General features: G+C 40.6%; 1 protein-coding gene across 4 annotated transcripts in view; it reads right to left on the bottom strand.

Moving 5' to 3' along the window:
- The window catches only part of LOC115581552 (ADP-ribosylation factor-like protein 15), a 105,967-nt gene extending 88,063 nt beyond the window's left edge, over positions 1-17,904 (bottom strand). Inside the window, exon 1 of one of the 4 annotated variants that reach the window (XM_030416726.1) lies at positions 17,495-17,904. In XM_030416726.1, coding sequence (XP_030272586.1) covers positions 17,495-17,506 — 12 coding nt within the window. In that variant the 5' untranslated portion in view covers positions 17,507-17,904. Of the gene's footprint in view, positions 1-6,620; positions 7,004-17,494 lie in introns of those variants that run through there. The other 3 variants (XM_030416728.1, XM_030416725.1, XM_030416727.1) reach the window with 3 other exon arrangements.
- Between the last annotated feature and the right edge of the window lie 6,154 nt (positions 17,905-24,058).

Genomic DNA, 24,058 nt, shown 5'->3' with positions numbered 1-24,058 from the left:
TTTGGATGTCTTAGTGACGAGGTATTTACAGAGGTCCTTCCAGGTGAGCCATCTCACTAACCTGCCCAACTGCAATCCCACTCCCTTTCTCTAATTAGTGATAAAGAAATGGCTGTCAGATCGTAGAGTTACTTTTCAATCTGTACCAAAAATGTCTGTACCAAAACATATGACATCAGCTGTTGATATTTAATGCGTTTTACACATTACATATTACAAGAGCTAAAAATTAAGAGCCAAAAGGAACAATGCAAATATGATGTTCCCATTAAAATAAAAGTGTGCCCTTGTTTTGGAATTTTACATGCATATTTCATTAACAATTAGACAGTTCACACCAGAATTTTAACATCACAGCTCAAAGAGCACCATGGTGAATCATTTGAGTTTTCCCACTTTGTACACCCACCAAGGGGTCTTTTTGAACTTTGTAGCCATTTGGCAATGTCTAGCAGTTATCCATTCAAAACCTAGCAGGCATAACAACAGTGGTAGGAGAGCTATCCTATTATTAAGTTGCAAGCTTAGCTGAACGGTTCTAACTTGGAACAAATTCCTGAGTCACGCTCTACGTCAAATGGATTACTGTCATTTTAAAACAAATGTGCTGTATATAAAGAAATAACGAACAACTTTTAGCTGGGCTATCGAAGGAAACATACAACAGTGTGCTACATCAAAGTCATCTCATCTCAACATAAAGCCCAACTGAAAAAAGAACAGAGAGGACACTGAACATGATGATAATCACAGCTCTCAGCTAATATGAAGATGGTAAGAGAAGGAGTACGCTGCTCATAGCTGATGATTGAAGACTATATGTATCATGCCAGTGGTAACAGGAAAAGGGTGAATCCTTTGCAGTGACACAGCAAGGAAACCCAGGAGACTAGAAGGAACAAAACAACCTCACAACACTCTGCCTACTCAGGTGTCAAAAACAGCCTTCAGCAAGAGCCTGATAACTGGATCAAGTACAATGATACAGAGACATTGGTATTCTGCACTTTTTTCTAAAAGAAAAATAAGAGCACAGCGCTCTTCAATTCTGGACAGTCACTGTACAGCAGTTGTTTTGCGTTCATGCTCAAAGTCAGAAGTTTTTCTCTGATGCAATTATGTGATTGAATGTGTGACAATTATGTATAAAAACAAATGAACTAGATCTCTTTAAAAGTATGACACTGACACAAAAAGATGTTGCATTTTTGGGTACAATACTCGTTTATCTTCATTAGGTAAACAGGATGCAGGTGTTACAACTGTGGTGGCAGCTGCAAAAAACACAAAACTTTAAGACATTTTTTACTCAGGTCTGTTTTTCCATTTTTACCATCTCTGTTCTTTATTTTACCATTTTGATAACCTATTAAAACATAACCTTGTTTATAACAACCATCCACTACTATAGCATAACCTAAATGTTTAAAAAGAAAAATAGTTATAGTCAATATAGTCCCTCCTTTGTTATATGCAGTCCTGTCTGGAGGTGCTGCTGCAGTATCCATGTTGTTTCAGGGCTTAGGAAGTGTTCTGCTCCAATGTGCATTTAACTTCAGTCAGGTCATTATCATTTAGCACACTTCGGCCGATTTCTTTCCAAATTAAGCATGAACCAGCCCCAACTCTTCTGGTGTGAAAGATGTGGCCCAGGCCTGGGGGTTGGAGCCACCATATCAGTGGAGCAGCCATTTTCCACCCCATTAATAACATAATGAGGTGACCATGAAGGGCCTAATACGATCTCTTAGAACCTTAATGGTTACAGCACCCTGCAAAGACAGGGTCCAAAGAGCAGTAGCTATGGTACCCACAGCACATGGTAACTATACTAATATCCCATGGAACCTGCTGTTACCAACAACTTAAAGGGATATTCCGGTGTAAGTTTAGTCCATGGTCTAAATCACTGTGAAACTGTGTTACACTCCCTCTCGAGAGATCAAGTTAGCAGACCGCTAATTTACGGAGTTTTATCAAGCTCAGAAACGACCGCACGACAACAATACACTGCAGTAAATGGATCCAAATATAAACCGCCACCAAAAAGCCACAAATAATGCTCAGAACAGCACCAAACTTCAGCAACAGTACAGATAGGGTCTCAGCACATAGTCCGGGGCATCTTACCTCCGCTAGCTTAGCTAGGGAAGCTATTGGGAAGCTAAAAACAGACCTCAACTCTCCTCCATCATGTTCCGGGTCGGGGAAGTCCCGACACGACGATTACTGAGTGCGGTTAGAAATGCTCAATTCCGTTCTTTTCCCTGTCCGCTCTCGATAATAACTGTTATAAACTGGCAGGTAAGACACATATGAACTTTGATTGCTTTTCCATGGAGTCATAATCATACATTTTCATCCATGAGCCGCGGAACTCTACTTCACTCGGCAATCGGGTCGTCGGGACTTCCCGTCAACAGGAAGCTGCTGCGAAAGAGTGGTAAATTTTGTCAGCTTTTCAGAAGAAATCCAGCTAAGCTAGCGGAGGTTAGATGCCCCGGACTATGTGCTGAGACCCTATTTGTACTGTTGCTGAAGTTTGGTGCTGTTCTGAGCATTATTTGTGGCTTTTTGGTGGTTTATATTTGGACCCATTTACTGCAGTGTATTGTTGTCGTGCGGTCGTTTCTGAGGTTGATAAAACTCCGTAAATTAGCGGTCTGCTAACTTGATCTCTCGAGAGGGAGTCTAACACAGTTTCACGGTGATTTAGACCATGGATTAAATTTACACCGGAATATCCCTTTAACCAAATTCTACAGTGACAGCATCTACTCTGAGCAGGGTCCAGGGCCGACTGGACTGCTAAGCTGGATGATGCAGGAGGTGAACTTAAATAAATTAGTGTGTGGGTTTTTGATTTATAGTTCAGCACCAGACTTCATATGTGGGTACCATTAGTGCAACACTAATTGGTTGTACTCAAGTTGATTAGGCCATAACAAGCTTTACTATTTTCACACATATCAGTGTACATGGTCAGTTAATATGGGACTATTCAGCGCAGCGATGCATTTACTTTGTTTCATTCACTGTGATAGTGTGGTTCATGGTGAGCAGAAGGTTTGCAGTGGTATTGGTTTTGATGTAAGTTACCGAAAAGGAGGACACAACTGAGCTTATTTAGTGATATGCTTTATGTTGTCTTCACTACAGCATCAGATAGGTCAAAAGAAAAAACACAAGCAGCTAATCACACTTCTTGCTGTGCTATCTGCTTAGCCCCAGTAGCCCCAACATGTAGTTATATTTTACATTTAACATGTAGTCACCATACATATAGCATAACCCCTCAATGCAAAGTTTTGAAAGAGCTTTTGCCTCAGAATTTACAAACTTATAAAAACTCAGGTAACAGACAGGACATCATGACATGCTAATCTGATTACTCTCAAGCAAATGTATGATCTGATCAATCACCTGCTGTATCAGACAGATCCTCATTTCATTATCGATGTGGTTATTAAATGACAATTCAGAAAATTGCTCTTTATGCATGGCCTAAACAGTGTGTTGTAGCACTACTATTTGTTTTTTTCTTAAAGTTTATTAAGCCTTACATTAAATCATGAAGTATTTTATTCCGTCCTATGAAGAACAGAAGATTATTTTAGGTGAAGCAGTTTAAAACCCTGGTGCAAACCTTGCTGGGCTGACAGTGATAACAGATAACAGTTGTACAGGGGTCGGGCAGGAGCACTGGAATATTGCAATAACAGCAAAAGTGTCATTTTCATTACAATCACATATCTATTCCTCCTTTGGATAGAAAGGTTAAAGACAACGGAATGTACAAACAATTTGGTAGCAACAAAGAATACAACTCCTGCTATATGGCAGCATTTTAAGGTTACACTAAAAGAAAAAAGGAGCACTGGCCGCTGGCAAATCTCTCTCCATCCTAGAAATACGTGACATTACAGGATGAATGTTACGAATGAGATTTTTAAGGCTGAACATGACTAGATGTAGAAACTTTTAGACAGGCTAGGGTAGGGTAGGGTATGGTATTAGATGGTAGAAGCACGGATTAAACAGTAGGGTCTTGTACTGAAAAGTCCTCTGCTACAGCCCAATAGGCGTTACTGACATTGTGATTACACAGACTGATGAAAAGTACTGTATAATATTGGCAAAAGCCTAATACGCTGTCTCTTCTGCTATTTTTAGTGTGCACAATAAGTGGGGGACTTTACAGAGAGGAATCGGCAGGAACATGGGAGAGTCTGAAGCGTCGAAAACAGTGTGATTATTTCCAGTCATAACAAGAACGGGTTGTTGTTAATACCGAGCTGATTCAGAGCTAAACGGCACGTCATATTGTAAATCTGGTGTGTAATGATTGATGAGGCCAATTTAAATAAACAAGAAAAGCTTTTTTCTGATTTTCACAGTGGCATAACTCTTTAAGAATCACTACCACGGTCAAGATCAATTGTCTGATACTTAGTTATTACAATTTCAGACTCAAAAGTTTGTTTTTAATCATAACACAGTTATAAATTGGTATTACAGAGATGCAACAGCACTGGTAATAGATCATATTATTACTCTCCCGCAGGATCACACATGTCAGGGTTTGATTCTGCACACCACTGTAGAGGATATTGTGGTGACTCAGCAGGGGTCTCAATGCTCGCAAGCCAATAAAAATAAACATTTCTTTGAAATTCTCCATGGTAGTCTTATTCTCATATTGATCCCCATTTTAAGCACTCTGTGATCCCACAGCATATCTTAGGGGGGCTGAAAACTAACCAAAGGTTCAAAGGGGAAATTAACCCTCTTTTCACATGCATGGAGTGCACCGATTTCAGAGTTTCAAGGATTCAAGTTTAAAGATGAAAAAATATATCCATAAAATGTTATGTTACTTCATGGGGGAAATGGGGATAGAGACTAATTGTAGCTACAACAAAAAAAGTATTACCAATGATCCCTTTTTTTGGCAACATGCAACATGGTTCTTGGGATAATGATGTGACCCCCAGAAGACAAAGCCTACAGAGAGATGAGCCATCAGGTAATGAAAAATACCCAATTTGATCCTTGAACGAGACAGTCCATAGTCACACAATGGCTAATTGTCCTATTATTACAATAGGTCCACATTGGTTTACAAAACTGCCATTGAAAATAGTCATTACAAGCAATAGCTATTCTTACAACCTCTGATACCAAAAAATTGGGACACTGTGTAAAACAGAATGTGATATTTGTTTTTACTATAACCATCTCAGAAAATATGAAGGTTACTCAGTATCAATTTACAGTATAACATTTTTATTATTATAGTGCTTCCAACAGAGTCAGGTTTTAATTGTGGTGGTGGCTGGCTGGCAATCAATACATTAAATAAGCAAACATACACGGTGTGGTTACAGTACATTTTCTTACCACTGTATACCTTAAAACCACTGCAACCCTGGTAACAGTTGACAGTGTCCTGATTGGGTCTGAAAGGGGCATCCTCAAAAGGCTTGGTCATTCACAAGCAAGGACGGACCGAGGTTAACCACTTTGTGAAACACGTGATTGTATGAAGGATATTACCATAAGTCTCAGGCATACTATGTAACTGTTAACATGTAATACTTTTTTTTTTTTAATCAACATTTTACAAAAAGCCCAAACTGTTGGCGAACTGGGAATTTACTATCAGCCTTCAAATTCCTCAAAATTTTGAGAGTTATGTTTCTACAGTCCATTTTCAATGCATTCGATACACGTCATGAACATCACTGCTAAAGGCTATGCTCGCCATTTACTGTAGCTGTGCACAGGCTTCCTGTTAAACACTTCCATTTCCAAATAAGCCTCTCTGTTATTGTTCATTAAGATTCACCAGCTGGTCAGGGAATAACAGAGGACCTGACAATACGCAACATGACTCATCAGCTGTGGTTAAAATACAACTACCTGAAACATGTTACAAACGCATTCAAAGGGAGACAATGTGCTTTAAAAGGTATTTTTTGTCTAACTCAACATGGTTACAGTACTTAACATGCACACTGATCAATAAACCAATGAGTTTATATTTAAACGTGATTATTACAGATGAATACTGCAGTGTTACTGAACATTAATTTTTAACCACTCTCACACAAGTATCACTGCAATAACAAAAAAAACAAAAAAACGTAATTAACATTTCCAGCATTGCCTCCATAGCACAATACTCATGGATCCATTCATAACTGCACTGTACTTAAGACTGCCTGAACTACAACCATTTACCAAGCCACTTACTAGGAGCTGCAGGGGGGAAAAAAGACCATAATCTATCTTGTTTCTGTTCTCAGAGAAACTGCCTTCACTCAAAGACCGCTTGCTCTCTGTAGGTTTAATTCACATCTCAGTCTGTGACGTCCACCTGTTCCACCTTAATATCATGTGAACACCCACTCAAATGAATCGAAGCGTACTCTCCATTCAGTGGCCAAGCAACAGTGAAGCAGCAGCCGCTGTCGCTTGGTCAGTATCTCTTTCAAAACACATGAAGGAGAGATTAAACCACAGCGAATCTAACGGTATTCAACCCAGCACACACTCAACACAGCACGTCCCTAGCATTCTCTAACTAGACAGATAACAGTTTGTACGCGTTTTCTTACCGTGTAAAGCCCAATCCTGCACAAGGCAAGGGAGAGCTGCATGTGCTCCGACATTGTGCTCAGCAACAAGCGTAACCCCCGGCAACAAACAAGCCAAGCCTCTGGAGTAAGTGAATGGATGGAGGAGGATCAGGAGTGTCAGGTCAACAACATGGGTCCAGCCCTTCACCAGTCAGCAGCCCGTATCCACAAACCATCCTTCTAAATCTGAGCTTTACAGAGGGCTTTTGTCCGGGTGTAGATGAGCATTATTGAAGGCTGTCTCGTGTTTACTCAGCGTGTTCATTCATTGAAAAATAAAAAACTATTGCCACAAGGATAAGCGGACAGACACAAGCTTGAGATTAGTTTGTGAGGATCTCTCTCTCCACAGAGATTAAGGTCTCAGCAACAACTGGGGATCCAGAATAAGACTACAAATTGGATTAGTCACCATTACCCACCCACACAACTATGCCCATACTGTACACAGCTTCATGAAGTATGAAAACCATTGCTTTCTATGCGTGGAGGAGGATGAAGGGATCGACCACTTGAGCCTAAAGCGGTCGAGGGGATTTCAGTAACTGTTGTGGGATGCTTTGTTGGAAGTCGGTCTGCTCAGTGAGAACTGTGAGTCAGGTGTGTTTAGTTGCTGCTACATTCTGCTGAGCAGTTATAGTGCTAGTAGTGTGGCAACCAGTTCAATGGCAACAGGCAACCTGGAAATTCAAATTCATTACATTTTAGAACATTGCTAACATCCATCAAGGCCCGAGTATTAAGGATGGACCAATGTCGTTTTTTCAGAGCCAATTGGATATTGATTACTAGTAATCAGATAACCCATATTTTGGAGTCAATGCTGGTACCAATATATCGGCTGACATACACGCCTTTTTTTGCAATGATGCCTCAAATGTGTTTATCAAAGACAGTTGATGTCTACAATGACATCAATGAACTGAAACAGTTAACTACACTTCAAAATCATTAATTATAATTCAACCCAAGCATGTGTTATGCACTGTGATCTTAAAGGTCCCATATTATGAAAAACAAGTTTTCTCTGGTGTCTACATATATAAAATGGTCCTCCCTAAGCCTACCAACTCCTAGAATGAAGAAAGCAAACAAGTCCTGCATTGTCTCTGCAGCCCAACCACTGGTAAAACGGCACTCCTACAGGCTGTTCAGATTCAGCTCCTGTCGTTATGTAATGACAGGGGGGATTTTCATAGGCCAGCCTCCTCTGCGCGAAGACACTCCCCCCTCTCCCCAGAGACATCTGAGAGGGGGGCGTTCATCCCAGAGGCAAAGTTTGGTGTGTCCAGTGGGAAGATAGCAGTGTTGCTGCAGAGCACGCAAATTGATTTGTTTTTGGTTGTAAAAATCAACTTAAGTGCCTATATTCATCCCAGCTCCAGAAGAACAGAAGAGACACTCAGTGCGTTTACATGACACTCAAGAAAACCGAATTACTGCGTTAGTCTGACTATGATTGGATTTTTAAGATGCATGTATACACCTTAGTCTGACTAAAATCGGACCGGATCGGATTTCTCATAGTCGAATTACACCACATAGATTATTCGATTGAAAGTCGCATTAACTCCTGCATGTATACGTTTCCAGCGGATCGGATCGGATCGGATTTTGTGTTCTGCGCAGGCGCGAGATTTTTCCCCGGGGCCGTGAGCCGGAAGTAGACGGACGGCGGCGTCAGCGTCTTTCCTCCCAAATCACCGCAAGAAAGAGCGCCATTGTGCATCTAGTTTGTGTAATTATCATGTACACCACATACGAAGTGTACAAAGATGTAGCTTCATCTCGCTCTTCGTACGCCATCTTTCTTGAATGCCGAGGCAGCTGGTGACATAAAGAGGTCAGCCGGAGGGGGCCCCGTTAACACTAGTTGAAATGGGCACAGCGCCACCTAGCGTACCGGGGTATGGCATGCTTTCGGCAGTAATTCGATTTTCTCACCGGCATGTATACTCGGATAATTGCAGTTGTCCAATTGAGCAGCATAGTCGAACTATGGCTGTAATCTGACTAAGCTGTGCATGTAAACGCACTGAGTGGTAGGTCGTAGGCCTATTCACTCAGTGCTTTACGGCGCCTGAGTGTGCAGGCTGCCCTTGGCTGCTCGGCGTGAGTGACTGAATGGATACTGAATTTCCCTTGGGATAAATAAAGTATCCATCTATCCATCTATCTATCTATCTATCTATCTATCTATCTATCTATCTATCTGGTTGCATTTCTGTTTTAATGACAAGATGCCGGCTACGGTTCATGTAAGTTTGTTTGTGTGTGCTAACCACTTCACATCGGACTCTTTCAGGTAAGTGTTGCCATGTTTTGACAGTATTGCCAAAGAACTGTAAGTTACCTTTACCCTTAGCAGGAGCTAGCATTAGCTACATGGTAGTAACTGTAACAACACATACGAACAAAGAACATATTCAGACACACCAACCATTCTGAAACGTCCTGCTGCAGCCGCAGAGTCTGTATCGCTTCAGGAGCCTCTCCTTCTTGGTCCGATTCTGGGTCAAACTGGTATGGTGGAACGACAGCATCTCGGCAAGCCATAGCGATGTATCCACCATAAACTTTAGCGTATGCTACTGCTAGCGTAAGCGGCATCCTCTCCCTGAAAGGAGCGTGTAGCAGGCAAGGCACAGAAACAGCCTGCTCTCAGTAGAGCTCACTTTAGCGACTTTTCGAATACAGTGTTGTTGGACTTCTGACAGCTGTGTGAAATTGATGAAAAACAGTATAATATGGGACCTTTAAATTAGGGCTGGGACGACGCGTCGACACAAACAACTTGCGTCGACGCGTCGTCCAAAACCGGAAGTGGTGTGACCTGCGGAGGCTGAGAATAGCCCCTCTCACACAGAGACACTGCATTAACGTCATAGCAGCGGTTCGTCAATTCTCGGCCGTTGGTCATTCACACAGAGTGAATCACCACTTGAATAAAGACGAACCGCCATGCAATTCACACAGAAAGCTGCACTGCCGCTCCTAAAGAGACGTGCGGTACACATCATGATGATGACGTTGGGGTGTTTCCCAGGTGTCCCCCTTGTCAGTCTAAACCCGCGGACCATTTATAATGTGTAGTGATTGAGAACCCGGCCCCCTAAACATCCTGGAACGTGTAAGAGTTGCGTTTTTCGCGCTAAATTACATAATTACATGACCACCATCAGTAAACAGGTCGCTGCGTGACTGTCACCTGCGGGGATGGAGGCTGTTTTCTGGGGGGAAGTTCACTGAAGTCTCGGTCGGGAGGGCTGACCATCGAGGTGATTTCCATCAACACAACCACTTGAGTGAGTTAAAGGTTTTTGCCGGTGACAGACACTGTTTTTCCGGGCAGAAATGTGACGAAGAGTCGGTAGGACAGGCGGGAGGACAGACGCTGCTCCGCCTACAACTCAGGGCTTTCCACTAAGACACAGACTAGCCAGCCATAATACATAAGTATTATTAAATGTAATAATAATAATAATAATAATAATGTTACATTATTATTATTATTATTAGCCTAAGTGTGCCTGCAGAACAGGCAGCCTATATTAATTTCTCAGACATTTGCTCTATTATTATTATTATTAATATTATTATTATTATTATTATTATTATTATCAGCATCAATATCTACTCTATATATTATATTATTATTATTACAAAATATCGCATCTTCTTTTATTCATTAGTGTAACTAAGTATGCCAGACGCTAATGCACCAATAAAAACTGTGATTTGCGCACTGAAAATAATAAATAATAGGCTATACAAGCTCACATAATATTGCATCATGAGGCGTTCTGGGCTTGTAAATATCTTATTGTCGGTGCATGACACCTTCACAGTCTGCAGTGGTGGCTACACAATTAAACACTCAGTGAACGTTTCTCCCTTAGCAACTAATGAAAATACACTCTTAGAGTCCGTTTGGTTTCATTGGTACAACCGACAGTGTTTTTTGATGCCAGCACGTGTCGCAGGTATTGCTAAATGGACGCTGGAAGAGAAGAGTGGATTACCGGTGACAAAATAAGAGTATTATGGTGAGCCCTGCTTCTCGCCTCCGACGGCCAACACACTGACTCAACTGAGTGCGCGCGCACACACACCGCGTGTCGGGGCCGCGGATGAGTTTCTCTCCCTTGTGATCAATGAAGTCGGCGATGATCGGAGTAATTTGTGATTATTATCAGTACAAGCACAGCGAATCACAATTTTAATGAGTGCGGTTCAGTTTGACATTATTGTAAGTCTGTTAGAAAAACATTTAACTTTATTAAAATCGAAAAATAATAGTCATTAAAGTAGCCGGCTGGAGTTAACTGTGTAGTCGGCTATATGGCCGGCAGCCGGCGCTTGTGGAAAGCACTGCAACTGCGGTATTTTTTTCCTCATAAAAGTTACTAACGACAGTTACTACGTTACTTTTGTTTGGTCATATATCCTTTGAGCATAGCCATCGCGATGTAGGTGTGTGCAATAGTCATGTAGGACGCCACTCAACTCATCTAATTTCAAGGGTACCTGACACACACACTGTCCATCGATCGATGCTGTCAATCCACCAATCAAGTTAGTTCTTAATCAGTGTGCCGAAGCAGACCATGCCCCTGCACATGGAGTAAGTCGCTGGTAACAACATTCAAAAATCAGCAACGAACAAGAGAAAATCGCGAAAACGAAGACTTGGTGCCAAAAAGAAAAGCAGCTTTCAGTTATCTGGAATTATTTCGGCTACAAGAAGGATGATATTGAACAAACACGTGTTCTGTGCCAACAGTGCCTGCATCTGTTGCCACAACGAGAGGTGACACAACAAATTTGTTTGACCATTTACGTCGGTACCACACAGCAGAGTCCTGCACAGGTCTTATTTTGAAAACCCGCCCGTACACGCCATACTTAAAACTGCATCCGACCCGTTTTCCTACAGTAGCACAAATTACATTTCACACCGAGCCGACCCTCTATAAATTGTTACCGACGTCCGACCCGCACCCGAAGGAAAATTAGACAGACGTAATTTTAAAAAATAAAAGTAAGCCAGCACGGGAATGGAAGTTCTGGGAGGGCGCAAGCACGCATGAATGAGCTCATATGAAATATAAATGCTTATCATTTTGAAATGCAGCATAACATAAAGTGCTATTCAAGTCACCTGATGAAAATTCCTGTATTTTTTCATATCGCAATATATAGGCTATCGCAGGGTTAAAAAAAATCGCAATGTCAGTTTTTTCCAATATCGTGCAGCCCTAGTTGTGGGGCAGGACACTAAGTGAGACCACAGATGCGCATCAGAGCCAAAGTAGCAGATCTTTTTAAATTAATTTACTATCAGCATTAAGACACATAAAAACACCAAAACCAATAATTGGAAAAAAGCTGTACATCAGCCAGGTCAATAATTGGCCTATCCCTTCCATGCTATTGCAGCAATTTTGAAGTTTGTAGAAAGAGAGCATAACAACAGTACAACAGTGATTGCCACCCTCCTCACTGCAGTGAAACACAGCTCTACTTTGCATTGTATGACTCCAGGCTCAACATTGGAAACATTGACACAAACTGAATCTGCCAACTGAAAAGTATGCTTTTCTGGCTATTCAGACCCACAATCCTCTGCGCAGTGGAAGATACATCACATACATCACGGTGTGTTGCACCAATGTAAACCAAGCTGAGAAAGCACAAACATCTGACAGCTTACTTACAGTTGACAGAAACTACAATGACAGTTGAAAGCACATTTAAGTTGTACTACGTTCTTTGTACTCCAAATGTTTGTGCTACGGCCGAGATGAATATAGGAGCAAGAGGGTAAAATGCTTGAGGCACACGTCATGACAAAGGTGTATGTCAAAACTGTATGCATAATGCAGGCAATGGTATCTCCTTTGTAGGGGCAGCTGCAGTGTACTAAAGTATAAAGAAAAAGTATGCAATACAGAGCGTACCCCTGGTGTCTGCCTCAGGATCAGTACGACACAATCAAGACTTCCCGGGTCACAATTGTCCAGAAGCATTCTTGAGCATTTTGAGTCCAGACCTTTCTCTTTCTATTCCTCTCTCTCAAAAATATTTCCATGGCATACAGAGTACATAAGTTAGAACAACAACGGCACAAAAGTTTGTACATAAGTTTGTACATAAGGGGTCTTCATTTTTAATGCAACTCCTCATGTAACAAGGCACCAAAGCAGTTCCACTGTAGTTTATTTAGTCTGATTGTAGGTCAGCAAGATATGAGTTCCTATGAAAGCCTCGAGTCATTTATAGTGCTCTGCTTATCAAACTGCATTTGTTTATAACTTTTATGGAACCATCCTACAACCCTAAAATAAAAGTGGAACAATAAACCACTGACAACAAATGCCTCCACCTATCCATGTCAATAATAAGTGAAGAAATACTGAAGAACAGCAATGGGAGTGGTTGTGGCCTGACAGAATGTAAAGGAAATGAATGCAATCAAAAAAAAATGAAAACAGCTCACTAATGCCTCAGCAATGAGCCATCAAATATTTGCTTTATCAAATAATAGCCACAAATATTCTCCGATCTCCAACCGCAACACAGATGTTCCTGCTTCAGCTTGAAGATGCTAACTCACTAGCACTCTCCACAGACACAAGAGAATCACTGCATCGAGATGCTAGCAAGCACACAGAATCCGAGCTGATTTGTTGTTGGCAGGTTAAAATCAGGGATGGGAGGAATGCTGTTGAGCACTGAAAGGTTTTTCACATTGCAGCTTGAGGCTGTGCACTGTAAATAAAAAGGACAGGTCTTGTGACAAGGGTGTGGGTATATATCATTTACCAAACTGAAGACTGAGTAAACCTGCTCTCATCAATGGATTGAGTGAATGATTAGCTTTATATCAATCCCAGTATTAAAAGCACATACCACTGCTGAAAGATGTTATTGGTGCTCTACTCTTATCTGCATACAATAGGTCATTTTTGTTTGCCTCTGAAAGGAGGTTGGCGCAGACCTCTGCCAACACCAGTGAGGTGTGGAACGCGGTCACATAGAGGACAAAACTGAGAGGACAAGTAACACCAGCCTTGTATCCCATAGGCGAACAAGCTGGATTCATACGCTGCCAAAAACTTCCCAACAGCTTTCTTTCCTCTGTGTTCACTGGTCAGATGACAACCTGCTACAGCTTAATATGCGCCCCTTGGACAGGAGATCAGCTCTGGGATACTGTTGGTCATCTTAAAAAAAGCAAGCTTCAGCTAAAACAAATGTATTTTCATGAAGTGTGATCTTCTCTGTGCAGGCCATATAAACAACGGAGTGTTCTAGTAGCTGAATGGTTAAGGTGCATATCACATAACCACAGCCTCTCTGATACAGTTCTGGCCCGTCGGGACCTTTGTTGCAAGTCATGTCCCTCTCTTTCCCCTTGTAACGCTTTATTTCAAAATACAGCTTATGTTCCCAAGAAATCTGCGGAACTACACAAACATCCTCTGTTAACTCCCAACTCATGTAAACTAATGGCATCAAGCACTAAAATGCTTTCAGCATAATGATAGCAATCATCAGAGGAGATCTCATGTTTCAAACTCATCATTTTTAGTATATTTACTGAGGGAAACTTGGCAATGTGTATTTTTCACAGACTACAGATTAAAGCTCGGAGGCCTGGCTGTGTGCCTCCTACCAATTTATTCTGATTTTTCAATCAAAAAGGATGAAGAGTACATACTGTAAATGTAATGTTCTTAGATTTGCCGTGTGAGTAATACCAGTATTTCAAAAGTACCTTCACTTAGATTATGTTGCTTGTTGTTAATGTTATGGAGGTGGCTAAACAATGCCTGTTTTTTTACAAGCATCATACCTGCTCACATTTTAAGGTATAAAAGTCCAACCATGACACTTTCAACTCTGATCCATCCAATCAGCCAAACCAGGTCTAATTTTTAAAAGTTTTAGTGCTGGTCCAATCTACTTAGAACAACAACGGCACAAAAGTGGAAAAAGCAACACACCAAACAGGTGGCAGCTTGCTTTGGTAAATTTCAAACTGACTGAAAACAGGTGTTTGACCAGTCAGTTTGCCCTGACAAAACTATTAATAGTAATGACAGCTGATATATGGAGCACTTTACTCTAAACTGCCTTCTCAGCTAATGTTTATGGTATAACAGCTCCCTTTACAGAAATATGGAACAAGTACACACTGGGTTCACAATCTCAAAGTTTGTACTCATTAGCCTGCTAGTAATATGCAAGACAAGTCTGCTTTTTCCAAAATAAAGTGCAAACGAAATTATGTTGCGAAGTGTTGTTTTAACATAATGTGTCCACATTATATCATCTAGAAAAGGAAAGCTTCAGCCATTAGCTGGCAGATCCTCTGTCACTAGGCATGGTTAAACCAAATTTTATACATTAACTTTTGGACAGAGGCAATGATTTAACTCGATAAACATCACCCAACATTTTTTTTACAATACTCCAAATTCATATTTTCCTTTTCCCAAAATATTTCCTCCTATTTATGCTTTCTGAACCAACTGATGGGAGGCGTGGCCCAGCCCATTAACGGAGGAAGCTGCATTCAGTTATCTGTCACACCCATCATTACCATATGGTTTGAGGTCAGGGCTTGGTGGCTAATGGTGTCACTAATCTTTGTCATACGCCAAATTCGACAAAAAAACATTTATTTATTATTTTACAGTAGACAATATGAGTGTAAAAACATTTGTTTGTTTTTTTGCAGAACTTGTTTTCACAGATCTGACTTCCTTCTGAGCAAAGCTACAAAAGTGACCTGAATGTCATTCCACCTGCGGGTTTAGACACTTGCATTTGTAGTGGGAATAAATAGTCATCCCTTCAACAGATGTTGTATAACACTGAAGGAATAGCATACTGCCTGTGAATTTACCTACAGCCATTAGTGAGCACAAATAATGCAGTGGAATAGTATAGGTATAGGACCATGCAAGCATACAGCATGTTAGGAAAGAACAGACAATGAAAGTCTCAGTTTACAAAAGTAGTCTCTGCTACAGTGAAACCTCAGGAGAATGATGCTGCATGTTCTTGTATGGGATTTTAGAAATTATCATTAAAGCCACAGTTTGGTTTTCTCACATTCAAAGTGCCGTCCGCTTGATGTGACTCGCAACACATTCGATGTGTCATATCTGATGAAGTCAAAGAGTTGGTCAGTCACACGGTGCACTTGTAATTTGGTAAGGTTGTATCATGGCAACGGCTAGCACCGAATTCCTCTGTCGGTGCTGCCGTTTTGTGTGATCCTTTTTCACACTACGCTGCTGACCGTGCAGGAGTACAGTCCTTCACTTTGTTCCAGCACCCAGTTGAAACTGAATCCACCAGAAGGCCAGATCTGCACTACAGTCATAATTCAAACCCCAGTTATTACCCAGCAATGTGCAGTAATTATGTGCTTCTATCCCTGTTCATCCCATACACTCTTTAAGGCCTTACCTGACATGAAACCTTACCCTAAAGCATGCACAGGACTAGCAAAGTTTCATAAAAGTTTTAGTGAAAACCTCCTATTGATTTATAGGCAAGAGAGAGACATAGTTTTGGCCTGGGTTTTGTGCCAGGTCTCCAGTGTTTCACAGCAGGAAAGGAGGCCCTGCGCCTATGAGTGCCTGACCTCTGAGGACAGCCAAGCACTCGGCTCCAACAGTCCACAGAGTTACAGCTGTGCTCTCCACAGAAAACTGTTTGTCATAGAGAAAATCCTCAAGCAAGTAAGTGTTTTCCTCCAAAAGGTTAAACATGGTCATACCTGACCAAAATATATATAGCTTACTGCCAGGAGAAGAACAAAAGCTGAGCTGACGGCGAAATCAATTTCTATCATTTCATGTCAGGAGTGTGTGCTCCCTTTGATAACAATGCGTGTCTCTCTCTGGACTATGACTGCTCCATGCCCCCTTTTGTTTCCCACAAGATGTGTTTCTCCCAGGCCAAACAAGCCAAAGAGAAACTAAACTTGAATCAGTTTGTTTTAACTATAGCACAACTGTCCTGGCGCCGGCCAACGGATAGACCTTTGTAAGCTCGACTCGAGAAACGTCTACAGTTCAAAGTTCCTCTTAGGTCCCACATCTTGGGAGGCCCATTATAAACAAGCTGATAACACTGGGTGGGCAAGTTCCTCTGCATTTCACACTATCTCTCCGTCCCCCTTTGTGACATGACAGGACAATGTCTGTGTATCCATTTTCCCTCTGATTTTATGTATTCCCACGGAAAGCCTTCAGTTACAGCTTCCACTCTATTGTTGCACTTTTTTCAGCAGCAAACCATCCCATCCCTACAATGCGGGCAAAGACCCAAAAAACACAATCTCCCCCCCACCCCCCACCCCCACTGAATTGGCACAGTGGCCTGGACTGAAATCATTTGTTTGGGTCACAGGTATTATCACACATGGGGGCCAATATCTCAAACCACTGTCTCACATCTTGACTTATCCAAGACATTGAGCACCTTTATACTCAAGAGTTGACATCCTCATGCCACATCACATAGCTAATAGTTGTTCTAAGGGTGTAGCTAGTTGGCCAGTTATCGTGTTTCACATGTAAACAGATCTGGGTCTGGGTCAACCAGTTAGACCTTGTTCACACAACAGTGACAGGCAGCAGCTACAGGCTACAGAGCTGACACATTAGCATAAAACACAACCCGGTGCCACAGCTAGCTGTTGATGGTCACACACCTGGGGGACGCGACTGTCTTGATTGACCAGGAGCCCAAAATGGCAAAAGAAACCAAAGCAGAGTTTTGATCATGGAAACACCAGCCACACCACGTCGTTTTTTTATGCTTTTACTCACCAGATAATCCATGTACTATCGCTGACCAGGCACTGCAGCACGAACTGGCTTCGTAGTAATTCCGTTTTTGCTTCAATGAGTCCAAAATGTAATGCTTTTGACCACACGTCGCTTTGTATTCCCCGCCTTCCGACAGCCACAGCTAAAATAAAAACCAACCTTTCGGTGGGTTAAAAGGCAGGATTCTCTCGCCGTCTTCCTCACCAGCGACACCGGCTTGTGTGCGGAAACAACCCAGTTTGTTTACAACGACGAGGGTTTGGGTCGGTTCGTGTGCTTTTCCCCGAAAAAACAGCCCCCTCGTCCACCGGCTGACTTCTAGTTTTTATCACAATTATCAGTTGAGTGTTTGGTTGAGGAAACTAGCGTAGCCTACACCGCTACGTCACGCACGTCGCCCTGCGCACGTAGCGTGGTCACATGACCAAACACATGGTGGCTATTTTCATTCTGAGGAGGATCCCTTCGTCAGAGAGAAGGGATCAACTTCTCTGCATTTTTATTTTGATTATTATTATTTTTCATGATTAAAAATAAATAAATACATAATCTCTCTTTTGTCGACATGCAGAGGGAAATACTCGGTCACGTCCTCTGCTCAGTGATGTAACACCAATGTACAGATGTTTATTCGTGAAACAGTGCAGAAGTGGCACAGCTGGAGCAATGTGATTGTGACGTAACTTTGTTTATTTCGAGGGCAAACGGTTGCAGCACAAAGTAGTGCAACTATAAAGAGTGCAAATGTAAATAATGTTGCCAGTGTAAAAATGAAAATAAAAAGTGAATTAAATAAAAAAGTGTATAACACTTTACATTTACAATTGTTAAAACATTTCACCAATGAACTAAAAAACATTAAAACACAATAAAACAGTGTGGAGTAAAAAATAACTTAAAATATAACCCCCAAAAAAGAAAAAATATATGTAATTTTCCGCACTTTTTGATTAAAAGCAAGGCTAATTTTAAAGCAAGGCTTCAGTTTTTTCTTAAATATCCAGACATGTGTTTACTTACAACACTGTGTTTTGGCAAATACTGTACAATAAGGTAGGGATATTGGGATATGAGTGCATATATGCATGTGCATGGATATGCAATGAAAATCAAATTAAATGTGTCACATTATTTTTGGGGACCAAAACTTATCACAAAACACAATCCATAAATAAATACATAATCTCTTTTACATTGCCAAGTAGAGGGGAATACTCGGTCATGTCCCCAGCTCAGTGATGTAACACCAATGTACAGATATACAGGGTTTATTCCTGAAACAGTGCAGAGATGGCACAGCTGGAGCGATGTGATTGTGACATAACTTTATTAATTTCGAGGGGGAAACTGTTGTGCATCAGCTGCAGCACAAAGTGCAATTATTAAGAGTAAAATGTAAATACTGTTGCATGTGTGAAAATGAAAATAAAAAGTTAATTTAATTAAAAGTTCTTTACATTTTACATTTACAATTGTTTGAAAATGTAAAATCAATAAAAAAGTGGCAAGCACGAACATTACAACGCAATAAAAGAGTGTGGAGCAAAAAACAATTTAACATGTAACAAAATACAACTTTCAGCACTTCTGAATAAAGGCAAGGTTAAAAAGATGGGCTTTCGTTTCTTGAAGCTCCCCCTCCAGATATCCTGTATGTCGTGTTTTTTAGGGAATGTGCCACTGTGTCTGATCTGCTGCAGTATGTCAGATTAAGCAATTGACAATATAAGAAAACCAAACTCTATGTGATTGAAGTGTTTTGGCTAATAATGTACAACTAGTTAGGGATACTGGAATATGGCTGCATTTATGCAATAAAAGTAAAAAATGAAATGTGTCGTATTAATTGTGGGGACCAAAAATATTCATAAAACCCAAAATAAGAATTCAGCTACATCACTGAATAATACATCCAATACCCCTTACTAATTTTCAATTGTGTATTTTGATATGGTTATTCCACAAAAACGTTCTATTATCTTGTTAAAGTCCTTAAAATTACATCTAGTCCTTCTCCTAAATCTATGATTCTGCAAATATATGCCATTACTTAATATATGAAGTACTTTACTGTAAATCCCCTTCTCAGTGTATTAGCAAAGCTTCACACTTGTTTTTGCTGAATATGAAATTGGGGTTGGCTTCAGAACTACTTGTGATATCACAAATCATGCTCATATAGGCCTGCATATTAAAATTTGATTTTCAATGGGGAAAAAAAGTGTACATTTCACAGATGAATGTGAAACCAAACCTAATTTTACAGTGAAGCTCAAGAAAAATCCATTTTGGAGGTATGGATGACTTTAAAGGAATCTACAGTTAAAAAAATATATAAAAAAAGAGTAATATGATCATATTAGCAAAAATATAATTGCATTTCCAGCATAATATCTACTTATACTAAAATGTAATTCACCACTAGGTGGCTCCTCTGTATTGAATCACTACTAATTCTGTTTTCCATTTTGAGCAAGTATATCAATACCAAACTAAAGAAATCGACCTTGTGCCGACACATTCATGCACTTGCAGTTTTCCAGCTTATAATCAAGCTTGAAGAAGCACAAAATGCAACAGGCTCTGACATAAGACATTACACAATACATAATGAATGAAAGGGGATGACACAGTTAGGCAGAGACACAGTTCAAAGTCAAACGCTGGTTCCTCTGAAGCATGTAGGCCTGGTGTCAGACGTTACAGACAGAGGAAGGTAAATTAAAGAAAGGATGTGTATTTGTCAGATGAATATCAAACATTATGGAGTGTTTTTGTGTACATTTGTGTAATTTTGGAGTTGGTTACTGTGTACTTCCAGTAAGTGTTCTTTCAAATGAGACGTAAAACAAATCTAACTTATATTTACGAGGTCTGACAGTATTATATAATCTAAGACACCCTTTAGTCTGCACAGATAATTTCATTGGAATTGGAAAGCCATTGTGCCAGATAGGATCTTACTAACAAGAAAATAATTTGCAAATTCAATCTCATTGGAAACAAACACTGAGCCCAGACAAAGCAATTATGTGATATCATCCTGATTAGAAGACCGGTATAAATCACAAGTCTGCTAATGTGATGTGAGCTGCGTACTGAAGTTATCCTTGTTCCCTGGGGACCACACTCCTCTTCAATATTTCATGTGCTGTGCTATAAAGGAAATCTCCCTGAACACAGTTAAGTGGGAAGTGAACTGGATGTCCTCTGTGCAGGTCTGCCAGGTATAGAGGATGTGAAGAAGACACTGGAGGACTTATTGCTTTTAGCAGAATATTTGAATAAAGTAATTTTGTCCTCCTCAGGATATCTGACCGAGTCCAATGTGAGAGGAGAGACCTCTGGTGGCCGGTAGTGAAATGTTTCAGTGGTTGAGTTGAGCAACTGATTGTGTTTTGAAAGGGGCTTTTGTCCAAAATGAGTCATTCATCAGGAGCTAGTTAGAGGTCAATGTCTTAATCAAGCACATTTTACAAAAGGACAGACACCAGGACCACAGCTAATATTCATGGCCCACCTGCTTGGCCACCTGAGCTACAGGTGACCACATGACTTACATGATCATAAGGCCCTATACTGACTTATCACAGATCATAATTCATACTGAATACATTGCTTCATTTAGGTACAAATGAGGCAGCAAGAAGGTCAGGTGCATTCGGGAAAGCTTTAAAAGGTTGAAGGAAATAATAAAAATGAACTAAAATGAGAAACAGAATGTAAAATCTAACAGTTTGACATTATGATGTCTATAAATTGTGTTGCATGCTAACCGGATCGCCCCATCTCATACTGGTCCAAAACTCCTGCGCTGGCAGTGTAGCACCAACCTGTCCCTGGTAATCAGCGCTCCCATTCTGGACTGCTACAAGCACTGCTAACTGAGCTAACTAGCTAATGATAGCTAATTAGCACGTTGTTGGTTAGTCTCGTGATATTCTGCTCTAAATTTGAGCACGAATTCGACAGGATGCCAATTGTTACATATTGCTCCTTTAAGAAAAAATAGAAATTCCCTAATAATGACTTGGCCCAAACTCTTTCTTCTTTTAGATTTTTATATTGTTTATTCTTTTTCTCACCACAGTACTGGGAAGAATTAAAGGGATAGTTCGTTTTTTTTTAAGTGGGGTCATATAAAGTACATATCTATAGTCGATTTGTTTCCTACCGTAATCACCGATCAGCACAGCCTCCGTTTGGAGAAGTAGAGAGCTGCTCCAGCCCAGACACTCAGCTTTGTACTGCAGTGAACGGGGTCCAGCAAAAAAGCGAAATTAACCACCAAAAACAAGGCTCACCTAAAAATTTTTACATCAGTTCAAGTGTACGTTGTATATGTAAAATTCACACCGCGTTACATTGCAGTCAGACCGCGCTTTCTTTTGGCACTACATTTTCTCAACCGCAGAACCCCCGTATCCCTACGCACTAGCGTAACTGGGCAACAGCTGATCTGCGAGCGGTGGAATACAGGGCGAGGCCCAGCTGCTGGACGAGAGGTTTACTTTCGATAAAAACGAAACTTAACTCTCCGTATCCTTCTGCATTAGCGCTCATGCGTAGGGATACGGGGGTTCTGCGGTTGAGAAAATGTAGTGCCAAAAGAAAGCGCGCATGACGGCGATGTAAAGCGCTGTGAATTTTACCTATACAACGTACACTTGACCTTATGTAAAAAATGTTAGGTGAGCCTTGTTTTAGGTGGTTAATTTCGATTTTTGCTGGACCCCGTTCACTGCAGTACAAAGCTGAGCCTCTGGGCTGGAGCAGCTCTCTACTTCTCCAAACTGAGGCTGCGCTGATCGGTGATTACGGTATTTATTTATTTATTTATTTATTTATTTATGTATTTATTTAGTTAGTTAGTTAGTTAGTTAGTTAGTTTATTTCGGGCATGTCAATTCATAAACATCACATTTCATCATTGTTCAAATAATACAATACACATGGCCGAAAGGGAAAAGCGGGAGAAGCCAAAGTTTATCAAGTCCCGCCCCCATTACCCACAGGATAAAATCTTCATCCTGATCTTTTCTTGTCATTTGCATTTTACATTTTCTTTTCTCTTTTTTTTTTTCAACTTCTTTTGTTATGACCTTTGACAAAACATATTACAGCAGTAGCATACAGAGCTGAATTCAAGCTCTAGACAGTACATACAGATTACATGTGTGTCTACTGTTGTGTGCCGATTTACAGGGCTAGCTGAGTTCTTCACAGCTCAGAAGAACTTCTGATAACTCACAGTAGTGTCACAGTGTTCGTACCCAAGTTATCTCACATTGTTGATACACATTATAACAACATCCTGCTATGTACAACTGGCATTGGCCTTGGACCATACAATTTTCTCAGGTTCAACTTATTGTTTGGGTACAAATGGTATTTGTTATGCTCACATGCCATCTCAACACAGTGTCTGCACAGTGTCTGTTGATTCGTGCCTCTGACCTTTATCAACCCTCCTGTATTGATCTGTACTGATCAACGATTGAATGTACATAGTTTTTACTAGATTATATCCATCCAGGAAAAAATCTGTGCCTTTGTCTTCATTCTGTAGGAAACAGATAGACTATAGATATGTACTTTATATGACCCCACTTCAAAAAAAACGAACTATACCTTTAATGGGCCTGAAAATGATCCAAATACAGCCACAAGGTGGCAGCATCTACCAGAGGAGTGCTGACACACCATCACTGCAGGCTTTGTCTTTTCAATTATGCATTTTGTTCCCGAAGGAAATAGTTTGTTGATGTAACAGGATGTCAACAAAACACATCATGGGTGGTTTAGGACGTGCAGATCTGTCTCTGAACAAGTACAAATGATTACTCTGAGTCATTACATTCAAGCAAAATCTTGCAAAAACTTGAATAAATGTGACTTTTAGATTATAGTAGTTGATAAAAAAAAGAAAACGTCATTCATTTCAGGATTTTGTGTTATTCTTGTGGACTAGAATTACAACCAGCATTTGTGAACTTGCAGTGTTCACCAATGAAGTCATGAGGGAACAACTTCTGCTGGTGATGTATCAGTGAAACTCCCACTGATTAGAGGGATTCAGTGTTTCTGTAAGAATTGTATTCTTTAGAGTGAGAAGAAGCAGTTTGTAATCTATGGGGAAATAAAATGCTCTAAAATTTAGCAGGGTGATGAGTCGGTTAGAAGCTTCATAAGACAGGTATCATTGCAGGTTTTACAGACTGTCAGCCCTGAATCAGCTGAAGCTGAGCTTGCTGCGCCATAGAAATGATCGGATAAGCTGTTGGAACTAAATGCTGAAATGAAACTAATCATTATGAAAATATACATGAAAAGTATCCTTACCAATGTCAGAGTCACCTTCATTCTACAGTCCCCATTTTATGTTCCTGAAAGTGTGTATTTGAGTGGCATCCCTTATTAGTTGATGGTACAGAGGACAGAGTATTAGCTGTTTCCTGTTAATGACAGGCAGCAGTTAAAGATTTCATTAACAAACTGCATCAGCAACTTCAGCGCATCTCATCAATAAACCATTCCACCCAGAGCAAACTGTCCCACTGGAAC

The sequence above is a fragment of the Sparus aurata genome, chromosome 5 (genome assembly GCF_900880675.1).
Source record: "Sparus aurata chromosome 5, fSpaAur1.1, whole genome shotgun sequence".
In the NCBI taxonomy this organism is placed as follows: Eukaryota; Metazoa; Chordata; class Actinopteri; order Spariformes; family Sparidae; genus Sparus; species Sparus aurata.
The sequence above is the reverse complement of the archived record's forward strand: the minus strand, read 5'-3'. Positions and strand labels throughout refer to the sequence as shown.